Here is a 21,776-nt window from a genome sequence, read left to right as displayed (position 1 = left end):
AGAGACCTTTGGGCCTCTGAAGCTCGCTGCCTGGGTGATGGATGCTCCGGCTGCCTTTGCCTGGGTTCGGATCTTTCAGCGGGGAGGCCACATAATGGGACTCATTCTGTTCTTTCTTCCTTTTTCTCTTCTTGCAGCTGCTAAGAACTTAAAGGGCTGGGTGCATCTTTTCCACAGATTTAGTTAATACAAACGTGTCAGGTATCAGGGGCCACTTACTGTCACATAGTTTTAGAGAAATATTTTTTTCTGGAACATAGGTAAAAATAAGCTAATGTGGAGGTCATTTAATGGGTGAAAATATAGCAGTATCACCGTACCCCACCTCGCACACTGTATTTTATGAAAAAGGTTAATCTCAAGTGTCACTTTCACATGGAATAACCCAGATTTAAGAGGTTTGATCAGGAAACAGCTTTATCCTTCCTAACTGGCCCCGCAAACTGGATCTGGGGGACTAGTTTTTCTCGTTATATTTGGATGAAATTAGATTTTTTTGGGTATTCTCAACTAATAAAGTTGTTCAGCCAACCCCAGGCATAAAACAGTGTCATCTCAGTAATTAATCTTCAGTCCCAGCAATAGGTCAAAACTGTTACTAATGGAGATGAACACTTCTGTGTTCCAGCCCAGATCTATTTTATGTAGAAAGCTAGCAAAGGCAATAGGGCATAGCTGAATTTTTCTCTGTCAATAACTCTGTTTCCAGATTCTGACCCCTTGATGGTCAAAGGCAGAGGAGAGACAGGGAAGATAGGGGGCTGCAGTGCACTGCTTCTGGCTTCCCAAGGTAACTAGGTCCGACGCTGCTTCCTGTGCCTCCCTCCTGGGAGGGCCTGGGGCTCTTCAGAGGCCCCCTCTGCCTGCCATTCATCTTTCCCCTGGATTACCCTGATGGGGTGATATTCTTTCCTGCTGGCACGCTGGGCTTCCCTATTGGCTCTTGGCAGGCAGACTCTTTGGAGGGCTGTGTGGTTCCTCTAGGCGGCCTGCACAGGCAGGTCCTTTTAGGAGAGTTTAGATTAATGTTCTCCTTCATGACAACCCGAATTGGGAGTGCTGGGACTCTTGTTTGTCCTTTTCCCCACAAACTCTGGGAACACAGACCATTTGCCATGCAGCCACCTCTTCTTGGTGACTCATCTGAGTAGTCAACTGACAGTGGCTGTTAGGCTCTGACTTTTCCAGGCGTGGGTCCACTTGGTCTCTCAGCCTCTTGGGGTCATAGATTGAGATCAAATAATTTTCATTAAACCTCTCTTGTTCATCTTTATGTAGATATTCCTCCTTCCCCCAACACACAGAGAAGATGGATTCACAAAGACATCTTTTTTCTGACTTCTACCTCCCTTTGCATCCAACCTTTTCTATCAGTGGAGGTAGTTGCTAGTTAAGGTTCCCCAAATTGTTTCAGTTACCTCCTTGAAGATCCTGTTTATGGACCCAAGTGCCTTCTTTTGGAATTTGGAATAGTTGGTGTCTACTGTCTTTGGACCTTTGCTAAAAATGAACAGGACCTCATTTTGACACCTAGAAATGGCCGCGGATATCTATGTGGGAAGAGGCTGGGGCTAGAAAAATTAAGTTCTAGAATTCAATCTGCTTTATGATGATTTTTGAACAAAACCTGTAAATGCTTAGACATCTGACTTTCTTCATGTATTTTTAGTCTCAGCTTTTTCCCTATTTCTCTTCCCCTTAAAATATTAGAATAGTTTGAGGAGAAACAGAAAGTGGCTGTAACATTAGTTAAAAGCCTCAATAGCCCTCACTGTTTCTTACCCTTTTTTATTCCTCCACAACAGAGACCAAAAAAAAAAAGAAAAAGGCCAAAACCAAACAGCTTTATATATCTTCGGGGACTCAGATGAGAAGTTTCTCTGGTGTCTTTATCAGTTCAATTATAAAAACTATGGTGAACACAGATTGTTTTAATGCATCTTCTGTGAGAGTGAATCTTTCAGAGAACTGGCACATTTAGTGACCAGAACACCACAGAATTACTTCAAGGGGATCTTTATAATACACACACCAAACTTGCATAACTATTGAGAAACCCTAAACAATTCTTAGATGATCATCAAGCTGCATTCTGGCCTCAGATTGTTTTAGGATTAAGAGGGAGCAGGCAAATAATATAACATTCATATTTTTCTCTTGAATATCAAAAAGAAAGAACAATAAGTAGTGTAGATTGACAAATCAATTACTACTCAGAATATTTCCATTGTACTTGTAAAAACAGGGTTATAAAGACGATATGTTTGTTTAGTGGCAAGAGCTCCGAGAGTTTCTTGAGCTTTGCCACTTGACTGTCGGGCAATAGGGCCAGAAGAAGAAAAGCAACTGAAGCATCATTGACCATAATCTTTATCAGGTTAAGGAATGGTCATACTCAAGCAGGAAGTATGTTACAGAATTTTCAAGACAGGCCCTATTTCTTATTGCTTGGTATGGACCGTCAGGTATGATTTCAATATGAGTGAAAACTTGAATGCTGACAACAACGACTGAAAAACTTTAGTAGGATGGTTCTATTCTTTTAGGAATATGACATATCTTTCTGTATAGCTCTGTTCCTCTTTTAAGTTATTACCATTCTTTAATGTCTTATTTACAAAAGTGGTTGTATCCTTATTTCTAGAGGTATGAAAATGTTGAAGAAACTCATGGAATAGTCTTGTTATATATTAATTAGCTTTTGGTGCCTGACATTTCAGCTTAACATTCATGCTTTGACCTTGTGATGTTTTTTCCTTAGGTGGAAGCCAATCAGAGGCAGAAGTCAGGCAGAAGCAACAACTCCAACTGATGCAATCTAAATACCAGCAAAAGGTCAGGATTCATCTCTTTTAGTTTGATTTTGGCAAGGAATTTGAGCGCCAGCACTCTGCAGTAACCATGAAAAGACACTGTAACTTAACGCAAATCATAAAACCTTTCAGCCAATTGCAAAAGCAAACTCTCAAAAGCAAAGAAATCAGGATTTGAGAAGTGAAGAGATAAATATCTGGCATTTTCATCCAAGCCATTTATTAGTTAGCAGGACCCCTGAGGAAGGGATTGTTTCTTTTAGTTTAAGTTAACTGTACTATGTTTTAAATAGTTTGAGTCCAACACCAACTACGCATGAAAGTAGTAAAAAAAAAAATTAAGGTGCTTAGTGATTTTTTACAGTGAAAACTATGAGTTTTATAATCAGGAAAAAATATCTATCCATCTTTCCTCTTCCACAACCCAGAAGGGGGTGTGTGGTGGTGGTGGTGGTGTTGAGACAGAGAGACAGAGACAAAGGAAGAGCTACAAAGAGAGGTGTCATAGGCAGGGGAAGCAGCCTGATCATGCTTCGGGATCTGAGTGGCTTGAAGTACCTACTGTAATCGCGGTGAGGTAGAGCACAAACAATATTATAATTTGCCTTTCATAATAATTTTGTGTCCCAGAGGTTCAGACTGAAAAATAGTAACTGCTTTTTCTCCTCTGTAATCTAAATACAATTAAGATAAAAAGAGAAGAAGCTGTAAGAATCAAGAAGGAAGCTGAAGAAGCTGAAATCCAAAAGATGAAGGCAATTCAGAGAGAGAAGGTAAGAGAGGGGAGAGGATGATTAGCTCACATTCACTGAGGGCATTTGATGTGCCAGGTCCTCTTCTATACACCATCCACATCCAAACTCATTTAACCCGTACAATAAACCTACGAGGAATCTGTTATTCTTATTATCCAAGATCGCAAATGAGGAAACTGACACAGGGAAGGTAGATGACTTGCCCAGGGCTTACAACCAGTACAAAGAAATAGGATTCAAATCCCAAACCACGGGCCTCAGAGCTGGATTGCTTAGTCACAAAACTATCTTCACTCACAGGTGAGTAGTCAAAGTAGTCACTGAATAATTGGCTATAAGCAGAACAGTTAGTAACAATGGCAATCAGTGGTGCACCATCATATTTATATCCAAATATTGACTGTTCCAGGGTGAGTGTGAAATAGGTGAACATATTCTCTTACTGAGAGGAGAGAAAGCATACATTTGCATTTTGGTATTAGGGATATGATTTATGCTAAACCTAACGTGTTTTTAGTTTTGATACTTATACTGGGGCTTGGGGAAATAAACCTCGTAGAAATGCTTATCTGCTGAGACAAAGGAAGATTGTAGTGCTATTCCCACTACTGCTACTGTCATTCCCACAAAGTCTTTAGTTGTAGTGGGTTTTAACTGCTGAAAGTTTAGGGGCAAGGGCTTGACTCATGCTACTGACTACCCGTATGACACCTGCCACCGGTATAAGTCACGGAAACACAATTCCTATTCCTGCTGTCGGTCTGCCTCTCTCCCCTCCTTTCTTTTTAAAGATTGGATGTTGGTCCAGATTTAAACCTGGTTATCACACAATAAATATTCTTACCAGTTAGAGTTAGTGCAGCCAAAAGCTGATGACTTATAGAATGCATAAAAGTCTCTGAGTCTTTGCTTTCCTCAGGAGCTCTCTACCTGCTGGGGGGCAGACTCAGGTGTTCTGGGAAGGTATCCTGCTGTGCTGTGTGATCTGGAGCAGCTGAACCCCTCCTGTGAAGTGGGTCTTTAAGCCCCACCTCCTCTTTGCCACAGCCCAGGAACACCTGTAGATTTAGATACTGTATCTGTTGAGATGTAGGCTCTGGGGGCCTTATAGTATATTTGTGAAACTGCAGTGAAGGAAATGCTGGAGGTATAAAAAAAAATGTATGGGAACTTGGTTTACAAAATTCGATTTAGCAATCTGTTTCTAACTGACTGGCTGTTACACTCTCACTGAAAACATTTTTATTACAATAACTTGTTTTTAACCCATCTTCCCCTCTCTTTCTATTTCTCCATTCCTCACGCTTTTTTTCATCTTACTTCCCCTTCCCGCATTTGCTCCTTCAAAAGGAGGTTCACACTTTGGTCTTGTGATTGTAGAGGAGCGTCCCCTCACATGGAACATAGTGTGTGAACATTGCAGGTGGAACTAAGAAGATCATTAGACCATCACCAGGAACTGAATTAAGAGGCTTGCAGATCCTGAAGAATTATTGTGTTGCAGCCTCTTAACCCAAAAGCCATTTATTAGTTGTCATTTAATACCTATCATTGGCTGGCTTGTGGATCATTTATAGCTCATTTCTTCATGGGTCAAATAATGAATTTGAGTCAGAAATGTTAGGGGCTGAAATGGTTTTCTTTTAACATTGAGTAACAGCAGCATTTTAGTTATTCCATAACATGAGCTGCCCAGCAGTCACCAGCCATGGAAATCTTAATGGGTAATAATTATTGGTATAACTGTGTCTGAAAGTGAGACATGGGAAAACAGCACCAACATGCAGATCCTTTCTATTCCAAATGTGGTCCCTGAACCAGCAGCTTTGGCGTCACTTGCTAGAAATGCAGAATCGTGAGACCCAGCCCAGGCCTTTTGAACCAGAATGTGCATTTTAACAGGCTCTGCAGATGATCTTTGTGCACATAAACATTTGGGGAGCATTAATATACACTATCTTACAAGATAATGAGCAGCCCACCCGGGTCCCTCCACTGACTTGCTTTCTCTGGCTAATTGGCCTGCCCTGCCACCGTGACCTAGCTCTTCCTGTTGTACATAAATCTGTGCCTTTTCATACTAAATGTGAGCCTATTTAGCAGCTTGTGTCAGATGAAAGGAAAGTGGACATTAGCCGTCTAGAAATGGCATACTTCACATCGCCAGGGTGAAAATGGCCAAGAGAAGCAATAATGGCTGTGCTTATGGAGCATTTATTCTTTAAAATGCACAGCAAACATGCACATGGACACCAGCCTGCAGAGTACTGTCCTCCTCGCCAGGCGATGGCTGCTGTCCACGAACTCTGAGCCAAGAGGAATCCAAGCAGCCCGTTGCCACTGGGGAGCCTCTAGCTTGGCCTCTGGTCCTAACTCCCTTCAGTTTCCCTGGGTCTCTTTCGGATTGGTCAGCACCTGTGTGTGAGTGAGGGGAGAGATACTGCTTTCCCTGCCAGCACATGTGGGTGTTCTTTGATCCTTAATAAGCTCAGGGGTGTGAACAGCAGCCAGCTCGTTAGCACCTGGTCAAGATGCTGGGGTCCAGGAGGAGTTAACTCTAGGGGTGAAGGGGCGATTTGGAGATGACACTGGTGTGCTTCAGTCAAACTTATATTTCCTGTGTTAGAACATGTCAGTGCTATGTAGTCTGCCCAGTGTGCTGGAGCATCCTTCTACTGGTTCAAGAGAGTGGATTTTTATGGTTTCAGGATTTTTCTTTTTTTTACAGCGACAGAGAGAGAGTCAGAGAGAGGGATAGATAGGGACAGACAGACAGGAACAGAGAGAGATGAGAAGCATCAATCATCAGTTTTTCATTGTGACACCTTACTTGTTCATTGATTACTTTCTCATATGTGCCATGACCGTGGGGCTATAGCAGACTGAATAACTAACTCCTTGCTCAATCTAGTGACCCTGGGTCCAAGCTGGTGAGCTTTGCTCAAACCAGATGAGTCCACGCTCAAGTTGGTGACCTTGGGGTCTCAAACCTGGGTCCTCCGCATCCCAGTCCGATGCTCTATCCACTGCACCACTGCCTGGTCAGGTGGCTTCAGGAATTTTTGAATAGTTGACTTTATGTTGGGAGCTTAAAACCAACCATGTGGGAATATTTTTACCACGAATATCAGTAATAATTATTTTTACAGTTTTTTATTTTTAGAGAGAGAGTGAGAAGAAAAGAGTAAGAAGCATCAACTTGTAGTCGCTTCACTTTAGTTGTTCATTGATTGCTTCTCGTATGTGCCTTGACTAGGGGGCTCAAGCCAAACCAGTAACCCCTTGCTTAAGCCAGTGATGTTGGGGTAATGTTGATGATCCCACATTTAAACTAGAGACCCTGTGCTCAAAGCCTGCACTTAAACCAGTGACCTCAGGGTTTCAAACTGGGGACCTCAGTGTTCCAGGTCTATGCTATATCCACTGTACCACCACTGGTCAGGCAGTAATAATTTTTTTCAGACTTTCATATTAACCATAAAAAAACCTCCCCTCCTCCTTCCTGCTAGAGCTGGTTGTTAACTTTATGAGCACACCACTGCTAGCCCTAAATGAAATAGGTTCTCCCTCACCCTTCCCAACCACCTACCTTCCAAAGCCAAACCTCAGAGAGCTAAGAGGGCATAGCTCTCTTAGCTATGTGAGGTATCTGCCATACTATGTGTTTGATACATATTGATTAATTTATTTTTTAATAGGTCACATCTTTTTTTATTGATTTTAGAAAGAGAGAGGAAAGGAAGGAGAGAGAGAAACATTGATTTGTTGTTCCACTTATTTTTGAATTCATTGGTTGATTCTTGTGTGTGCCCTGACCAAAGATCAAACCTGCAACCTTGGCGTACTGTGTTTTGGGACAACACTCTAGCCAGCTTAGCTCCCAGCCAGGATTAATTTAAAAATAGATTTAACCTATTTGGTAGGCACAATAATGCCTTCTCCCTGCCCCTTCATATTCTACTCCCTGGAACCTAGGACTATGACAAGTTACATGGCAAAAGGGAATTAAATTTGCAGATAGAATCAAGATTGCTAGTTGACTTACCTTCAAATGGGGAGAGTATCCTGCATTCTCAGGTGGGTCCAGTGTAATCACAGAAGTCCTTAAATTGGAAAAGGGAGGCAGAAGATTGAGAGCAAGAAGAGGTGGTTGCAGGAGAAAGATTTAGCCTGCCATTGCTGGCTTTGAAGATGAAGGAAGGGGCCATTAGCTAAGGAATGTGGGCTGCTTCTAGGAGGTGGAAAGGGCAAGGAAACATTCTCCCCTCGGAGCCTCCAGCAGGACCACAGACCTGCTGACACCTTGATTTCAGCCCAGCAAGACCCATGTTGGACTCCAGAACTGTATAACTATGAATAAATTTCTGTTATTTTAAGCCACTAAGTTTGTGGTCAATTGTTACAGCAGTAATAAGTTAACACAACACATGTGGCTTTATAATGATGTATTAATGTCTCTTCCTGGAAGTCTATAAAGCAGAGAAAATATCTCTAAACCATTTAGAGCATCATAGTGAAAGAAAGTTATTAAAAATAATAAAACGGCAGCATACCAGATGCAAGTGCTTTCTTTGCCACTGGCTCTTACAGCGTGATAGAGAAGTTTCACGGATGCTCACAGCAGGTGTTTCACTGGAGTTTAGAGCTGTGGGAGTGACCCTCCACTACGCTATCCCCTCATAACCAAATTCATGAATTAACTAACAACTTGATATTTTTTTCAACTTTCATAATGCCCACAAACTTGAAAAACAAAAATCTTCCAATTCTGTGTCAAAGGCACTCCCTACCTTCTAGATTCATCTTATTCTGCCTTTGAGCTGCTGGTGCTTGAAATAGTACGCAGTGATATATAGTTTACAAATGCTTTCATTCAGTTCTCCCGACCTCTTGGGGTAGCTCTGAAAGGGCAGGGAAACAGCTGGAGATCAGAGAGGCATCTAAGCCTTGCCTTGCCCTTTCCAATAAACCCTAAAGTCATAAAGCTAATAGTTCTTTGGAGCACTGGAGGTCATGGTGTTTTATGCAGACCCTGAGAAGTTGTTATTTTTAATGCTATAAGGAGCAGTAGAAACTCTCCAGTAGTGAATAAGGTGTACATATTAGACGCAGAGGCTCATAAATACACATATTTTTAAGGAATTATGTTTGTTACTCATGTCTAGGTAACTGGTCACAGCAAGGGCTAAGTTTTAAGAAAATTTTAGTGTTTTCTAAAACTCAACTTTGAGAAAATGATTTCAGTATTATTTTTGCAAACAAGGAAAAATATCTATTTCTGAAACTTTTAAGAAACACCAGTATTTCTGGGAAATATGGTTCCTACATTGTGCATTTTTTTGTGGATGCATTGGTGTGGGCAATAAGTCTCTGGTGGTGGAAATACCCCATTAATTAATCTCATACTGTTTGGATGTGAATGATATATCTGAAAGGCAGCTGTAGTACTATGAGTGTAAGCTTCCGGCTTCTCTATGCTTCACTTTCCTTACCTGTAAGATGGGTATAAGACTAATATAATAATAGGACCATCAATCTTAAAGGATACCATGCCTAACACTTAGTAAACACTCAATGAGGGTGCCCTAACCTAATTAATTATGCATGTAAAGAAGTGCCTAATGCTATCTCATTCAACTCTATTATATCAGCCTCTTGTGTGGAAAGCAGGCAGAGGAGATTATTCTTATTTTACATGAGAATTAATTGGCTCAATTATTTCATTTCCACCAAAAACATGGGAACAGGTTTGCTGGAGAAAAGAAGACACTCATGGATATTTTTGGCCACGCCAGATTTCTGGGTGTCCCAGAGCTGTGCCTTTACCATTGCCCAGTGCTAACATATCTCCTTTGCACTCTAGGCACCAAAGTTTTCCTCCCTTTACTTTTAAAAAATTCTCTTCTTTCATTTTCATCTCATTTGTTCAGATTCCTTTATAATTGCTCCTTTCTACTTTCTCAGCCTTATCTTCCACCTATCTCACTACAAACACCTTTAAACTGACCCAGGAGCTTCTTGGGTTTCCCTCAACTGGCATATTTTCTTGTGCTTTTGTACATTAAAAATACTGCAAGCCGTGGGAATACCTTTTTCTAACCAGGGCCACTACCAACCCATCATTGCCTTTGTGCATATTACAAATGATTCTCTATCCAGGCAGTCAGTTCTGTGGGTGCTTAGATTGGTGATAGAAGGTACCCTTCTGGGAAATAAGACACCTCTCTGTGCTGAAGCACCCATGCTAGATCCAAGGCATGGTAAATTAAAAGTTGGCTATTATCAGCCTTTCCAACCCTCTCCTCTTGGCCTCCTTGGGCAGTGAAGAACCCAAACAATAGGGTACAGTAGCCCTCCTCCCATCACCTCCTCTTCTCCTGGAAAGCTCTTGCTTGTTTAAGATTGGTTTCTACCTAAAAGTTCTACCTCTTACTAGACCTATGTCTCATTCTCTATTTTTAAACATTTATTTATTTATTTATATTTCTTTTTAAAGAGAGAGGCACAGGAAGGAGGAAGACTATGAGAATCATCAACTCATAGTTGCTTTCATTTCAGTTTTTCACTGATTGCTTCTTGCATGTGCCTTGACCAAGGTGAGCCAGCGTCCCCTTGCTCAAGCCTGTGACCTTGGGCTTTTCATGCCTGCAACCTTTGGGATTAGGATGGTGAGTTTTGGGATCATGTGGACATTACCCCACTCAATCCACCAGCCCCTTGCTGATGAGCTTGCACTCAGAGCTAGTGACCTTGGGGCTTCAAACTGGTGACCTCAGTGTCTGGGTTGACTATTTATCCACTGTGACACTGCCTATCAGCCTCATCATCTTATTTGATCATTTTGGGGGAAATCTGATGAAAGCTATGAGCCCACTCTTTGTAAAGAGCCTACTCCTAACACACAGCCTGTTTAAGACCCTGAAGTTAGAAAGCACATTCTGAGTATTACTCATCGGCTGAGCTCCCATGCCCAGGATGGGGTCTGCCACTTAGTAGGCACTGAATGAACATTTGTGAAACTGTTGAGAGCACTTCCTGATGACCCACTTGTGTGCTTTCTTCCATGTGCTCATACTACATTATTTGTAATTCTCTATCTTCTAATATATTGTACATACTGCCATCATTGCTTTCTTGTCTATGTCCTCAGCTAGCTTCTAAAAGATTTCAGAGTAGGCACTGCTCTGTTCATATCTGCATTCCTACCATCTAATACAGTACAAGAATATAAAAGGTATTTGATAAATGTTTGTTGAAATTCAGAGATATTATTGTAAGTGATTAAGGTCACTCTGTCAGTGATAATGAACCTACAGCTGACTCCATAATATTTTCTTTTAGATCTCATATTCTCAGATATTTTATATTCTGCTTTTGTGTATATATGTGTAAGTATGTTTGGGCAACTCCTTAACTCACTGAATTTTTAGTTTCATTTATTTATTTTAGCGAATGAGAGAGAGGACAGACACGGACAGACAGATAGGAAGGGAGAGAGATAAGAAACATCAACTCATAGTTATGGCACCTTTGTTGTTCATTGATTGCTTTCTCATATGTGCCTTGACCCGGGGATTCCAGCTGAGCCAGTGACTTCTTGCATAAGCCAGAGACTGTGAACTCAAGCCAGTGACCTTTGAACCTAAGCCAGTGACCATGGGGTCACATCTATGATCCCATGCTCAAGCAAGCAACCCTGCGCTCAAGCTGGTGAGCCCATGCTCAAGCCAGTGACCTTGGGGTTTTGAACCTGCATCCTCAGCATCTCAGGCCACTGCTCTATCTACTGCACCACTGCCTGGTCAGGCTCAACTCACTGTTAAATGGAATAAAATAAACAGTTTGATTAGATCCAAGTATTTGGATACCTATACATTGGTGGGTAATGGATATAATTTTTTAAATACTCCAGTATTTTGCAAAATACTTCTCCATAAATTTCTGAGGGATAAACAGACCTTTGTTAGATGGAATTTAGCTACTGTTTTTGTGAGATGAATTCAATGATAATCTATTAGTGAAGAGATTAAAACAGGGTTTTAATTTCTGACCTTGTTAAAGGAACCCAGCCTTGGCTCCTAGGTGCTTTTTCCCCCTCACTATTCTCAAAGTAACGTTACCAATAATGTACTGGTTTAATTGATACTGACTCCTTCCTGTCTTTTATCTCTTACCATTTTCCCCTCAGAGATGTAGGGAACTCATCACAGCTCATCACTTTTGGTTTCACAAGTGAGGATTTTTTCTTAATTGGGATCATATTTATTTGGTTTCATAATTCTCTATTAGTTTGCTTCCTAGAACTATGTTTCACTATTAATCCAATTGCTTTGCATTCTCATTGATTCATGTTGGTTGTAGTAAATTTCCTTTGTTTTTTACTGAAACTGAAATCTTCAACTTTACCTTTCAAAATGGAACTAGTAGATAGTTCTGTGTGAAGGGAAAGTTTTATGGAAATAAACAATATGTATAAATTTCTGTCCTTTGAAAGGTGAAGCCAAACTTACAGCACAGTTTGGAAATGATGGTTTTCATCAGTCCCTCTTCACAGGTCTTCCTGCTGGGCAGATCCACTATTTTTCTTTTTTTCTTTTTTAAAGCAAACCCAGCTGCTCATATCTCCCTTGGATTCATTTAAAACTTCAAGTCTGTCCTCATTCACTTTGTTGTTTAGGAATTTTACTAGTTTTTCCTAGGCAAGTCTTTAAAAACAGGACAGTTGTGTTGTAGTGAACAAAAAGCAACTGTTCTGAGTTATTTAAGTCGGATTAAAATACACCAGAGCCATGGTGACAGTAACATTAACTATGAAGTTCTTTGTCTCTAGACTCCCCAAACAACTAATTAAAAAAAGAGAGAGAACTCTTTTCTATTCAAGTGGAAGGCTTTTTAATGACATTTTGCTGTTGAGTCTCTCAACAGCTTTAAGTATCTGATTCTAAGTCAGAAGGGAGTTGGCTTGGCTTATTGAAAATATTTTCCTGAATGCTTTAGTATATGTAAATTTTATATGAACTGTTTAACCATTTATTATAATTTTAATTTAACCTACTTGGTGTGGAAATTTCAGGTTTTCCTTAGAACATTTTGAACACACTGCTTACAATATAAACATTGCTATTGTTTGAACTAAGGAATAAAAATGAGACATACTGATTCTGTGATTATACCAATCAGGTTGAAAGAGGAAAGCCATACCTTGGCCTCTGCCCCAGGCGCTAGAGTGGCTCTGGTCGAGGCAGAGTGACGCCCTGGAGGGGCAGAGCATCGCCCCCTAGTGGGCAGAGCGTCGCCCCTGGTGGGCGTGCCGGGTGGATCCCGTCGGGTGCATGCGGGAGTCTGTCTGACCGTCTCTCCCCGTTTCCAGCTTCAGAAAAATACAAAAAAAAAAAAAAAAAAAAAAAAAAAGAAAGAGGAAAGCCATGAAAGAACTGGGGCTCCCGGCTTTCAGCGCGGTGCCCATGGGTTGTGAGAAGGATTCCCTCTGGGAAGCCCTGGAAGTGCCACATTGGACTATTGAGGCCCCTGAAACCTAAGAATTTTGGCCCTTGGGTAGCTTTAACATCATGATTCTGCTTAAGTTTCTCTACGAGATTACATCCTGATATTTGCAATTTCAGAGCAACAAACTAGAAGAGAAAAAAAGAATTCAAGAAAACCTCAGAAGAGAAGCATTCAGAGAGCATCAGCAATAGTAAGTTTATGTTTTCAGAACTTTGTACCTTTATAGGCATATTATTTTCATTCTGCTTTTTAATTCTAGGTTTTGGTAACTTTTGGGGGGGTATTTTTTCATAGTGAGAAGCGGGGCAGGAGGGTGGGAAGAGACAGACAGACTCCTGCATGTGCCCAACCAGGATGCACCCAGCATACCCACCAGGGGGGCGATGTTGGGCCCCTCTAGGATGTTGCTCTGCTGCAGTCGGAGGCATTCCAGCACCTGAGGCAGAGTCCATGGAGCCGTCCTCAGCACCTGGGCCAACCTTGCTCCAGTGGAGCCTTGGCTGCAGGAAGGGAAGAGAGAGATAGAGAGAAAGGAGAGGGGGAAGGGTGGAGAAGTAGATGGGCACTACACCTGTGTGCCCTCGCTGGGAATCGAACCCAGGACTTCCATAAGCTGGGCCAACACTCTACCACTGAACCAACTGGCCAGGGCTATGGTGACTTTGAAACATCTGGTATTGGATTATTGGCTGTTGTATTAATTATGAAATTGAACTCCTTCATTATGTAAGTGAGGTTCTAAGGTTGGAAACATCTATACTCACCAAAGTATTTTTTAGTTGTCAATTGAATAAAAATAATCCTTGAGAGATTCTTCATTATAAACAATTTGGATGGCTTTATTTTATGGTAATTTATGATACTTCTGATTATATTGACTTTCAAAACACTGACATAAGGAAGAGTGTGTTTGAAAAGAAGTACCCACCCAGAATCTAAACTACTGTAACTAAGGGTTTATCTAATGGATTGAGAACTATTACACACATCTATTTTTGTAGACAAGAATTGAGAAATTATTAAGCAATTATTGACAAAACTGTGAATTGGTGGTCATACGCCAAGGTACTTTTTCCAGTGGAATTTTTGAATAACAGTAGCTATCATGTATAGAACAAGTACTCTGTGCTTTATAATATAGATAATCTCCTTTGTTATATAGGCTTTAAAGATAAGCTTCTGTGCTAACTAGGTAACTAGGTTTCCTGCACAGTGCTTACAAGAATAGAAAAAACAAAGGGACATATTTCTTGTCCTAGGTTGATTCCAAATGTGGTAGACTTAAAACCAAGTGGTACTGGGTTTAAAGTCCTAGCTCCTTTTCTCAGATGTGACCCTGGAAAAACTATTAAACCACTTTAAACTTTAATTTTTAAAATTAGGGATGAAAATCTCCCCCCATAGGACATTTATAAAGATTAAATAAAATATCTTCTGTAAAGGGCAAAAAAGTGACTGAATAATACAGGGACTTAGTATGAAACTTTTTTAGATCCTTGATGAATGCGATCAGACAACTTCCATTTTGCCAGGACTGTGTAGAGATTCCTGACCCACAAGACCTAATCATTGACCTCCCACTTTCAAATGGATTGTTCTCTGACTCCCTCCCTTTTTCTCTTCCCATCATTTTATCTCCTTTGCTGAATTTAGGGTTATTCTGATGTTAGGGTGAGCATATGTGCCACCCTAAACCCTGCTCCCCCTGTAAGTATAGCATGCTCTGGTTTTCTCATTCCATTGAAACTATCCTGCCTCTATCATGAGCAGTTCCTCCTTGCTTTCTGACTCAGATGTAGGAACTGGAAAAGAAGTTTCTCAGTCCTACACCTTGCCCCTAAGCAAGTTACACACTTGGCCTCTGCTACCCAGGCTAAAAAATGGGTGGGAGATGGAATAGGGTTGGGTGACATTATCTTCTCTAATTAAAGTAGGCATTACCTTCATTTGAGTCAAAGAATTCCTAGCCTGTCTTTCCCTATCTTCTTTCAAGGTTTAGCTAGTGGGAAACATAACACCAGAAACTCTCTGTCTTAGAGAGATGTCAGGAAGGAGGCAGTGAATTAAGGGAGTTATGGTAATATTGAGCCCCATTCATGGGTAGAGAATGGAGGAGAGTTTAATTCTAGTCCAACCAGAGCAGTTGAAGGAGATAAGGGGATTCCATGGGGCAAATGTAGCCTAGAGATAACAAGAAGAACAATGTATTTATTCTGCAGCATCCAAATTTTACACTGGAAAAAGGGAAGACTGGCTTACCAATTAATGAGAGGTTTTAGGTACAGGACTGGGAAGTTGAATGAGTCCAGTTTTCTAAAGAGTTTTCAGCATGGGAAGATGAAAGATGAGAGGGTTTTTTTTTTTTTTTTTTGTATTTTTCCGAAGCTGGAAACGGGGAGACAGACAGACTCCCGCATGCGCCCGACCAGGATTCACCCGGCATGCCCACCAGGGGGCGATGCTCTACCCATCTGGGGCGTTGCTCTGCCACAACCAGAGCCATTCTAGCGCCTGAGGCAGAGGCCATGGAGCCATCCTCAGTGCCTGGGCCAACCTTGCTCCAATGGAGTCTTGGCTGTGGGAGGGGAAGAGAGAGACAGAGAGGAAGGAGAGGGGGAGGGTTGGAGAAGCAGATGGGCACTTTTCCTGTGTGCCCTGGCCGGGAATCGAACCCGGGACTCCTGCATGCCAGGCTGATGCTCTACCACTGAGCCAACCGGCCAGGGTGAAAGATGAGAGTTTTAAAGGATATGGGAGGCCTTGCCACCCAACCTCCTTTCTTTCATAGTCTTCCAGCTTCGTGAATTTGTGGTTTACTAAATGCTAGAGATCAATAGTCCTTTTTCTGTGAAGAAAAACAAAGTTTTACTCTTTGCCACCTCACAGCCATTAGCAGAGCTGAATTCAATTACATGCACATTTCACTCTTGATCTTGCTCCTGCTTATCAGGAAAGTCCCAGTTAACCAGGAAAAAGAAAAGTTAGCTACAAATGAGAAGTATTTCAAATTGATTTTCAAAGCCTATTGAGAAACACAAGAAGTATATATGTGAGTCTTTTTAAAGAGTATTTTTTGAACTATTTTAGAAATTTAAAGACCAATGTTTTGTAAAATGAATGACCATTATATAGCTAAAACTACGGAAGGGACATCTTAGAAAAGATGGGCCCTCTGTGTAACGGGCTTTGGTCATACCTTCTTAGAATCAGTTTATGGGGGAAAAGTTGTCGAGGAGAGCTGGTAGAATTTTAATAGCACAAAAATTTCACCAGACCAAATAGCCTGTTCTCCAAATCCCTCCCTGTCTCTCCCTCCTCCGCCCAATTAGATTCTTTTAAAGCTCTCAAACTAAGAAATACAAAATAGAAACACAAGTAAGAAATTCTTTCACACTAGCCAGTACTTCATGTCCTTCCCAGTTTCAGCACAGTGCGGTATGTGGTTCAAATAGCAGACTAGGAACAGCGGGTTTGTTTATTTATTTATTTATTTATCTATCTTTTTCCTGTAGAGAAGAGTAACCATGAACTTGAGCAGACTGTGAATCCAAGTTGCTAGAGAAAAAGCTCGTGGTAGCATCCCGGGCACCACCACGAGAATCTTAATGCGCTCTCTCTAACACCTCATTCCTGACTTCATTCATTTGCTTCTGATTATTTTTAGTGTTGTCAATTATTTAGCTAACAGGCAGAAAACTAGGCTTTTATTGACATCCAAAGGGTCTCTCCTGAGTGTAATAATGAAGGCAGTTTGTTGAATGCCTATGAGGTTGCTTTCTAATTGTATGCATTAATCTGCCCAGGCAAGCTGGCTGAAAATACCCCAGCAGATTGCTCGTGCAGATGGAGCATACAGGATGGTTTTCATGAAAAGACCTCTGGAATGTACTTCTGCAGTACTACTGTCTTTTCCTTAAAAATCGAATGACTGTGACTATTTCAATTGGCAGCTGAGAGCAAACTGGATTAATGGTGCATTAAGTCTGCTACTCTGGCTGGGGGGAGACTCAGATTTCACAATTTGGTGTTAGTTCTAGGACTCTTGAGCATGAGGTGAAGGGTAGAAATAGACATCTAACCTTGGTGTAGTTTTCACTATTATTTTTACTCTCTGTAAGTATTTTCTACTTATAAAAAAGTCAAATTGTGATACTTTTTAGGATGGCCTTTTCTATTAATCAATATTACTGGTAGATTTGTGGATTTGATAACAGTTAATAAACCTTTTGCTGTGGATTATTTTTTATATCAAAGAGAGGATGTTGTGATTTAGGTATTTAAAACATTGAGTAGAACCACAGCATTTTAACAATTTAAATGGCAATTTATTTTGAGGGTTATAGTTATTTTTCTAATCATGTTTTTCCTTTTTGTTGTTGCTTATTTGCTTTTTAAAGGCTGTAGAGGCAGGTTTAAAATTTGAGCCTATTCAAGCACTAGTGGGGGCTCAGGTAGGATGTGTGGGAAGTAGATGCTTTGTATGTGTGGGTGTTAGGAAAAACAATGTTCTCTTAAGGATTTGCTGAAGAGAATTGGTATCTTTTAAACATTTAATTGGGGCAGTGAACACACAAAACAATAGACAGATGATGTATTATAGAATTGTATACCTGAAATCTATATAATTTTATTAACTACTGTCACCACAATAAATTTAATTAAAAAATTTTAAAAATATAAAATGTTAATTCATATCTAATAGCCATTTAATGTAATAGATTAGATATTTATATTTATATAGTTTTTAAAAAATACAAAGTGCTTGGCTTTTTTAAATTAAATAACCAAAGTAATAATAAGCTGCTGCTGTATTATCAAGAACCTGTGTAGTGTCAGGATTATCATGTGTCATATACAAATTATTCATTTAATTTTCAGATCAGCCCTATTAAGGCTATATTATCCTTATTTTACAGGTAGAGGATAGAGTAATTTAAATTGCCCCATGTCATAGAGACAGTAATGATGTAGCCAAATCTTGGTTTAGAGATCTGAAGGATTAGGGAATATAGGTAATTTAGACCAATGTCACCCTGTTAAAATTAATTGTCTAAATAGAATTATAAAATATGAAAATAAATAAATAAATGGTAATGAATTGCAATGTGGAAAAATAAAAAGCAAAATGAAATACAGTGTACCCTGAAGGCCAGGAATGTTTGCCTGGGGGGGTGATGAGCACTGTGGCACCATGGGGGACCGCAGAGCAGACTGCAGGGCAGGGCAGTGTCAAGAGAGACTTGGACAAAGTTGATTTTTGTTTTCTTTCTACCAAGATCTAAAGTTTGTCTAGCCAAAGAGAAACTGAGAAAGCATGTCTTCTCTGATTTTTATTGTACGTGAATGACATCCTCTTTAAGGTCCAACACTGGCTTAGTACCACGATTAAACTTACTTGCAGGGTACATGGGCTTTTGTGACCTCCCTGCCTGTATTCTACTCCTGGGTACAGTTTCCAATATTTCTAGGGGAAGTGGCTCCAACTCTTAAAACCCCAATTTGAAAAGCTCTTGAGAGTAAAGCTCATTTGAAAATAGGACATTTCTATTTCTAAACTGCCAAGTGCCACCTGTGTTCAGCCCGTCAATTGTAATGTTGGTAAGTTTTCTGCATTTCTGCCATTGAACTCAAGCACTGGTTTATTTCCATTTGAATAATAGTGTGATTAGTTCCTGGGGGGTCATGTCTTCATCTATTTTAGTTTCTTAGAGCTCAGGACCTAGACCAGCCTGCTGAATATGCATACTTAGGCATCAAGTTTGCCTTCTAATATGCTCACAAACTTCTAATGCCTTTCACAGGAGCTTCCAAAAGACACTTAAGGGCTAAATCGATCCCTTATCCATATGGTAGGCTTAAATCCAACCTCACATTTTATAATCCAAGTAAGGTGAATCAAAAGTCATCCTTTCCAACAACTTTCTATCTTATGCTAATGAAGTAAACTTATAGATACAAAAATCCTGTCTATTTTGCTTAGTATAAGACTGAACATTGGGAGAAATCTGATCTGAGAGAGTCTCTGCCTACTGAATGCTAAATCGTGTTGATGGTTCAGATTCAGTGGCGTAGTGAACGTAACTGGCGCCCGAGGCATGACACTTTATTGGCAACCCCCCCTTCGCTTCTATACTTTTCTTGTTTGTCTTGGAGAGCATTTGGCGCCCCTTCTGTGAGTGGCACCGGGGCATGATAGACCCCTTTGCCCCCCCTCACTACACTACTGTTAAGATTGAATCAAAATTTTCACCTACTCTCAATTCTTCCTGCAGATGTCCTAGTGCATGTCAACTCATTTCATTCCTACTGCCACCACCTTCACATCGGTATTTAGCACCTGCCACTTGCATGTGCTACTGTCTCCTTGTCATCCTCTGGCCTACGGGAATGGCTTATAAGTGTCTTTGCCAAGAGTCTCCTCTTCTCTTGATTGTTTAAGTGTCTTGTCGGATTTCCTTTACTAAAGCACGGCCTTGGTCATGTCACTACTCTCTCTAAAAGCCTCAATTACTTCCCGTCGCTCATACAGTGAGTTTTAAATGCCTTAGCCACACCATGGGCCACCCAACGAAGAAGTCATGGCCACTGGAGTAAGAAAGTGTAAGAACTGACAGGAAAGAGTTGGCCTGTGTCAGGTGATTTGGGGGGAGAGTTTGAGGCAGCAGGGCTTTGCTCCTGAAACAGGGTACTTCTGTCTCAGTGTCTTAAACAATCTGACCTAAAAGGAAGGGAGGACCAGAGTTAGATTAATTCTGTAATTGATAAAGAAAGAGCAGTCACTCATATCAGCCAGAATTTTGGGGTATCTGGTCATTTTATGATTTAGAAAGTTTCATGTATTTTTCTTTCAAAGTTCATGAATGTTTCTTTGTTTGGACATGATACGGAGTAGTCTGATTTTTGTCATGTTCTGTCATAGTCACAGAACAACCTTTCTGATGTTGATATTGTGTAAAGTTATCTTCAATAGGAGGACAGCAGGTCCTAGCTCTACGTGCCTGGTGTCAGAGACAGCTTCGGTAGTGGATAAATGGTGAAAGATAAAAGTTGACTAATGCCTTATTTTTACAATAGTTTCACTTAATTATCTCATCACTGGGACCTGGTACCATCAGTACACCCTCCTGAGAGGGAAAATCTGGGATTAGACTGACTGTCTGGGTCTAAACTTGAACCTCCCTCCTTACTAGTTGAAGAACATTAACTTCGGTAAGTTTCTGTTTCTTTATGTTTATATTGGGTGGGCTAGAAATAGTTGCTAGTTCAAAAGAAGATTAATCAATATAATCCAGGTTAGAAATCGAGTATAGTGCTTGGAGGGCAAAGGGAAGCAAAGTATGAAGGAACTCCAAACAGGCTAGCGGAGGAAGCAGTATGTGTGAGGGAGGCTCAGCTGACTCTGGCCCTTGGCCCCAAGGATAGAGCTTATGAACTTTTGGACACATGTGTGGACAAGGCCCACCGGGGGTGAGGACGACAGAGATGCAGAGACCTGACTCTGGAGACCAGGTTCAGCGACGCAGATCCACTTTCTTCAGGAAGCAAGCTGGCTTATATACACAGGTTCAGCCTATAGGGTGTTACAGCATGTCCTTCAAAGCCAATGGCTAAAAAGATCAGGGAGCTGCCTGATTGGCACTGAGTCACTTCCTTACAGTGGGCAAGCTCCCTCCTGGGTATGCCCAGGAGGCTTCTGGGAGCTGGAGTATTCTCACAGCATTGCATCAGCCATAGCTGCTAGGAATGTGCTCTGCGCTCCACCCACACACATGGTCATTCCCTACGAAGGCCCTCTATGATTGTGCTAAGTGCTAAAATGAGAACTATTACAAGAGAATCAAGGTTGAGGAAGAAAAATATCAAAAGTTTGATTTTTAACATGCTAAGTTTGAGATACCTGTGAGATAAGACACAGGCAGTTATACATATGAATTTGGTGCTTGGGTGAGCAGGTAGGTGGCAGGGAGAAGTTTAGAAATTCTGAGCATGTAACTAACCATAAAGCAATGAAAATGAATAAAACTACCTAAGAATGTGGTATGCATACACAAAGGAATATTACTCAATCATAAAAAATAATAAAACCTTCCCATTTGGGACAACATGGGCATTCTATTAAGTGATTAAGTCAGACAGAAAAAGACAAATATCATATTATTTTATTTGTATGTGGAATCTAAAAACAAAATAAATGAACAAAACCAAAACAAACTCATAAATACAGAAAGCAAATTTATGGGAGGGGGCTGGGAGAGTTAGGTAGAACAAGTGAAGGGGTTAAGTACAAATTGTCAGTTATAAAAATAGTTATGGGGATGTAGAGCACAGCATAGGGAATATAGTCAGTAATATTGAATTACTATGTATGGTGCCAGATGGGTACTACACTTACGGTGGTGATCACTTCACAAGGAAATCATCTCATCACTATGCGGTGTACCTGAAACTAATATAATATTGTAGGCCAGCTATAATTGAAAAATAATTTTTAAATAATATTAAAAATAAGAATGTTGTGGATTTGAGAAGGCCCAGCAAGTGCAGAGGCGATGAAAGAGCAACTGAGAGGTAGAGTAAGTGAAGGGTATGTTGTCGAGACAGATGTGTTTTGGAAAGGAGAGATTAGTCAGTTCTCCAGGCTGCTGGAAAGTCAGATGGGAGGGGAGCACCAGTGGATACAGCTGTAAGGAAGTCATCTGTG

The 21,776-nt window shown here is 40.7% G+C and overlaps 1 protein-coding gene across 1 annotated transcript in view; it reads left to right on the top strand.

Annotated features, from left to right (window-relative positions):
• Positions 1-21,776, top strand: part of EPSTI1 (epithelial stromal interaction 1) — a 109,960-nt gene that overhangs the window by 33,334 nt on the left and 54,850 nt on the right. The window contains exons 4-6 of the mRNA XM_066234924.1: positions 2,762-2,835; positions 3,503-3,586; positions 13,192-13,265. Coding sequence (XP_066091021.1) covers positions 2,762-2,835; positions 3,503-3,586; positions 13,192-13,265 — 232 coding nt within the window. The remainder of the gene's footprint in view (positions 1-2,761; positions 2,836-3,502; positions 3,587-13,191; positions 13,266-21,776) is intronic.

Source organism: Saccopteryx bilineata, chromosome 6 (genome assembly GCF_036850765.1).
Source record: "Saccopteryx bilineata isolate mSacBil1 chromosome 6, mSacBil1_pri_phased_curated, whole genome shotgun sequence".
In the NCBI taxonomy this organism is placed as follows: domain Eukaryota; kingdom Metazoa; phylum Chordata; class Mammalia; order Chiroptera; family Emballonuridae; genus Saccopteryx; species Saccopteryx bilineata.
This window is presented reverse-complemented; position numbering and strand designations above follow the sequence as displayed.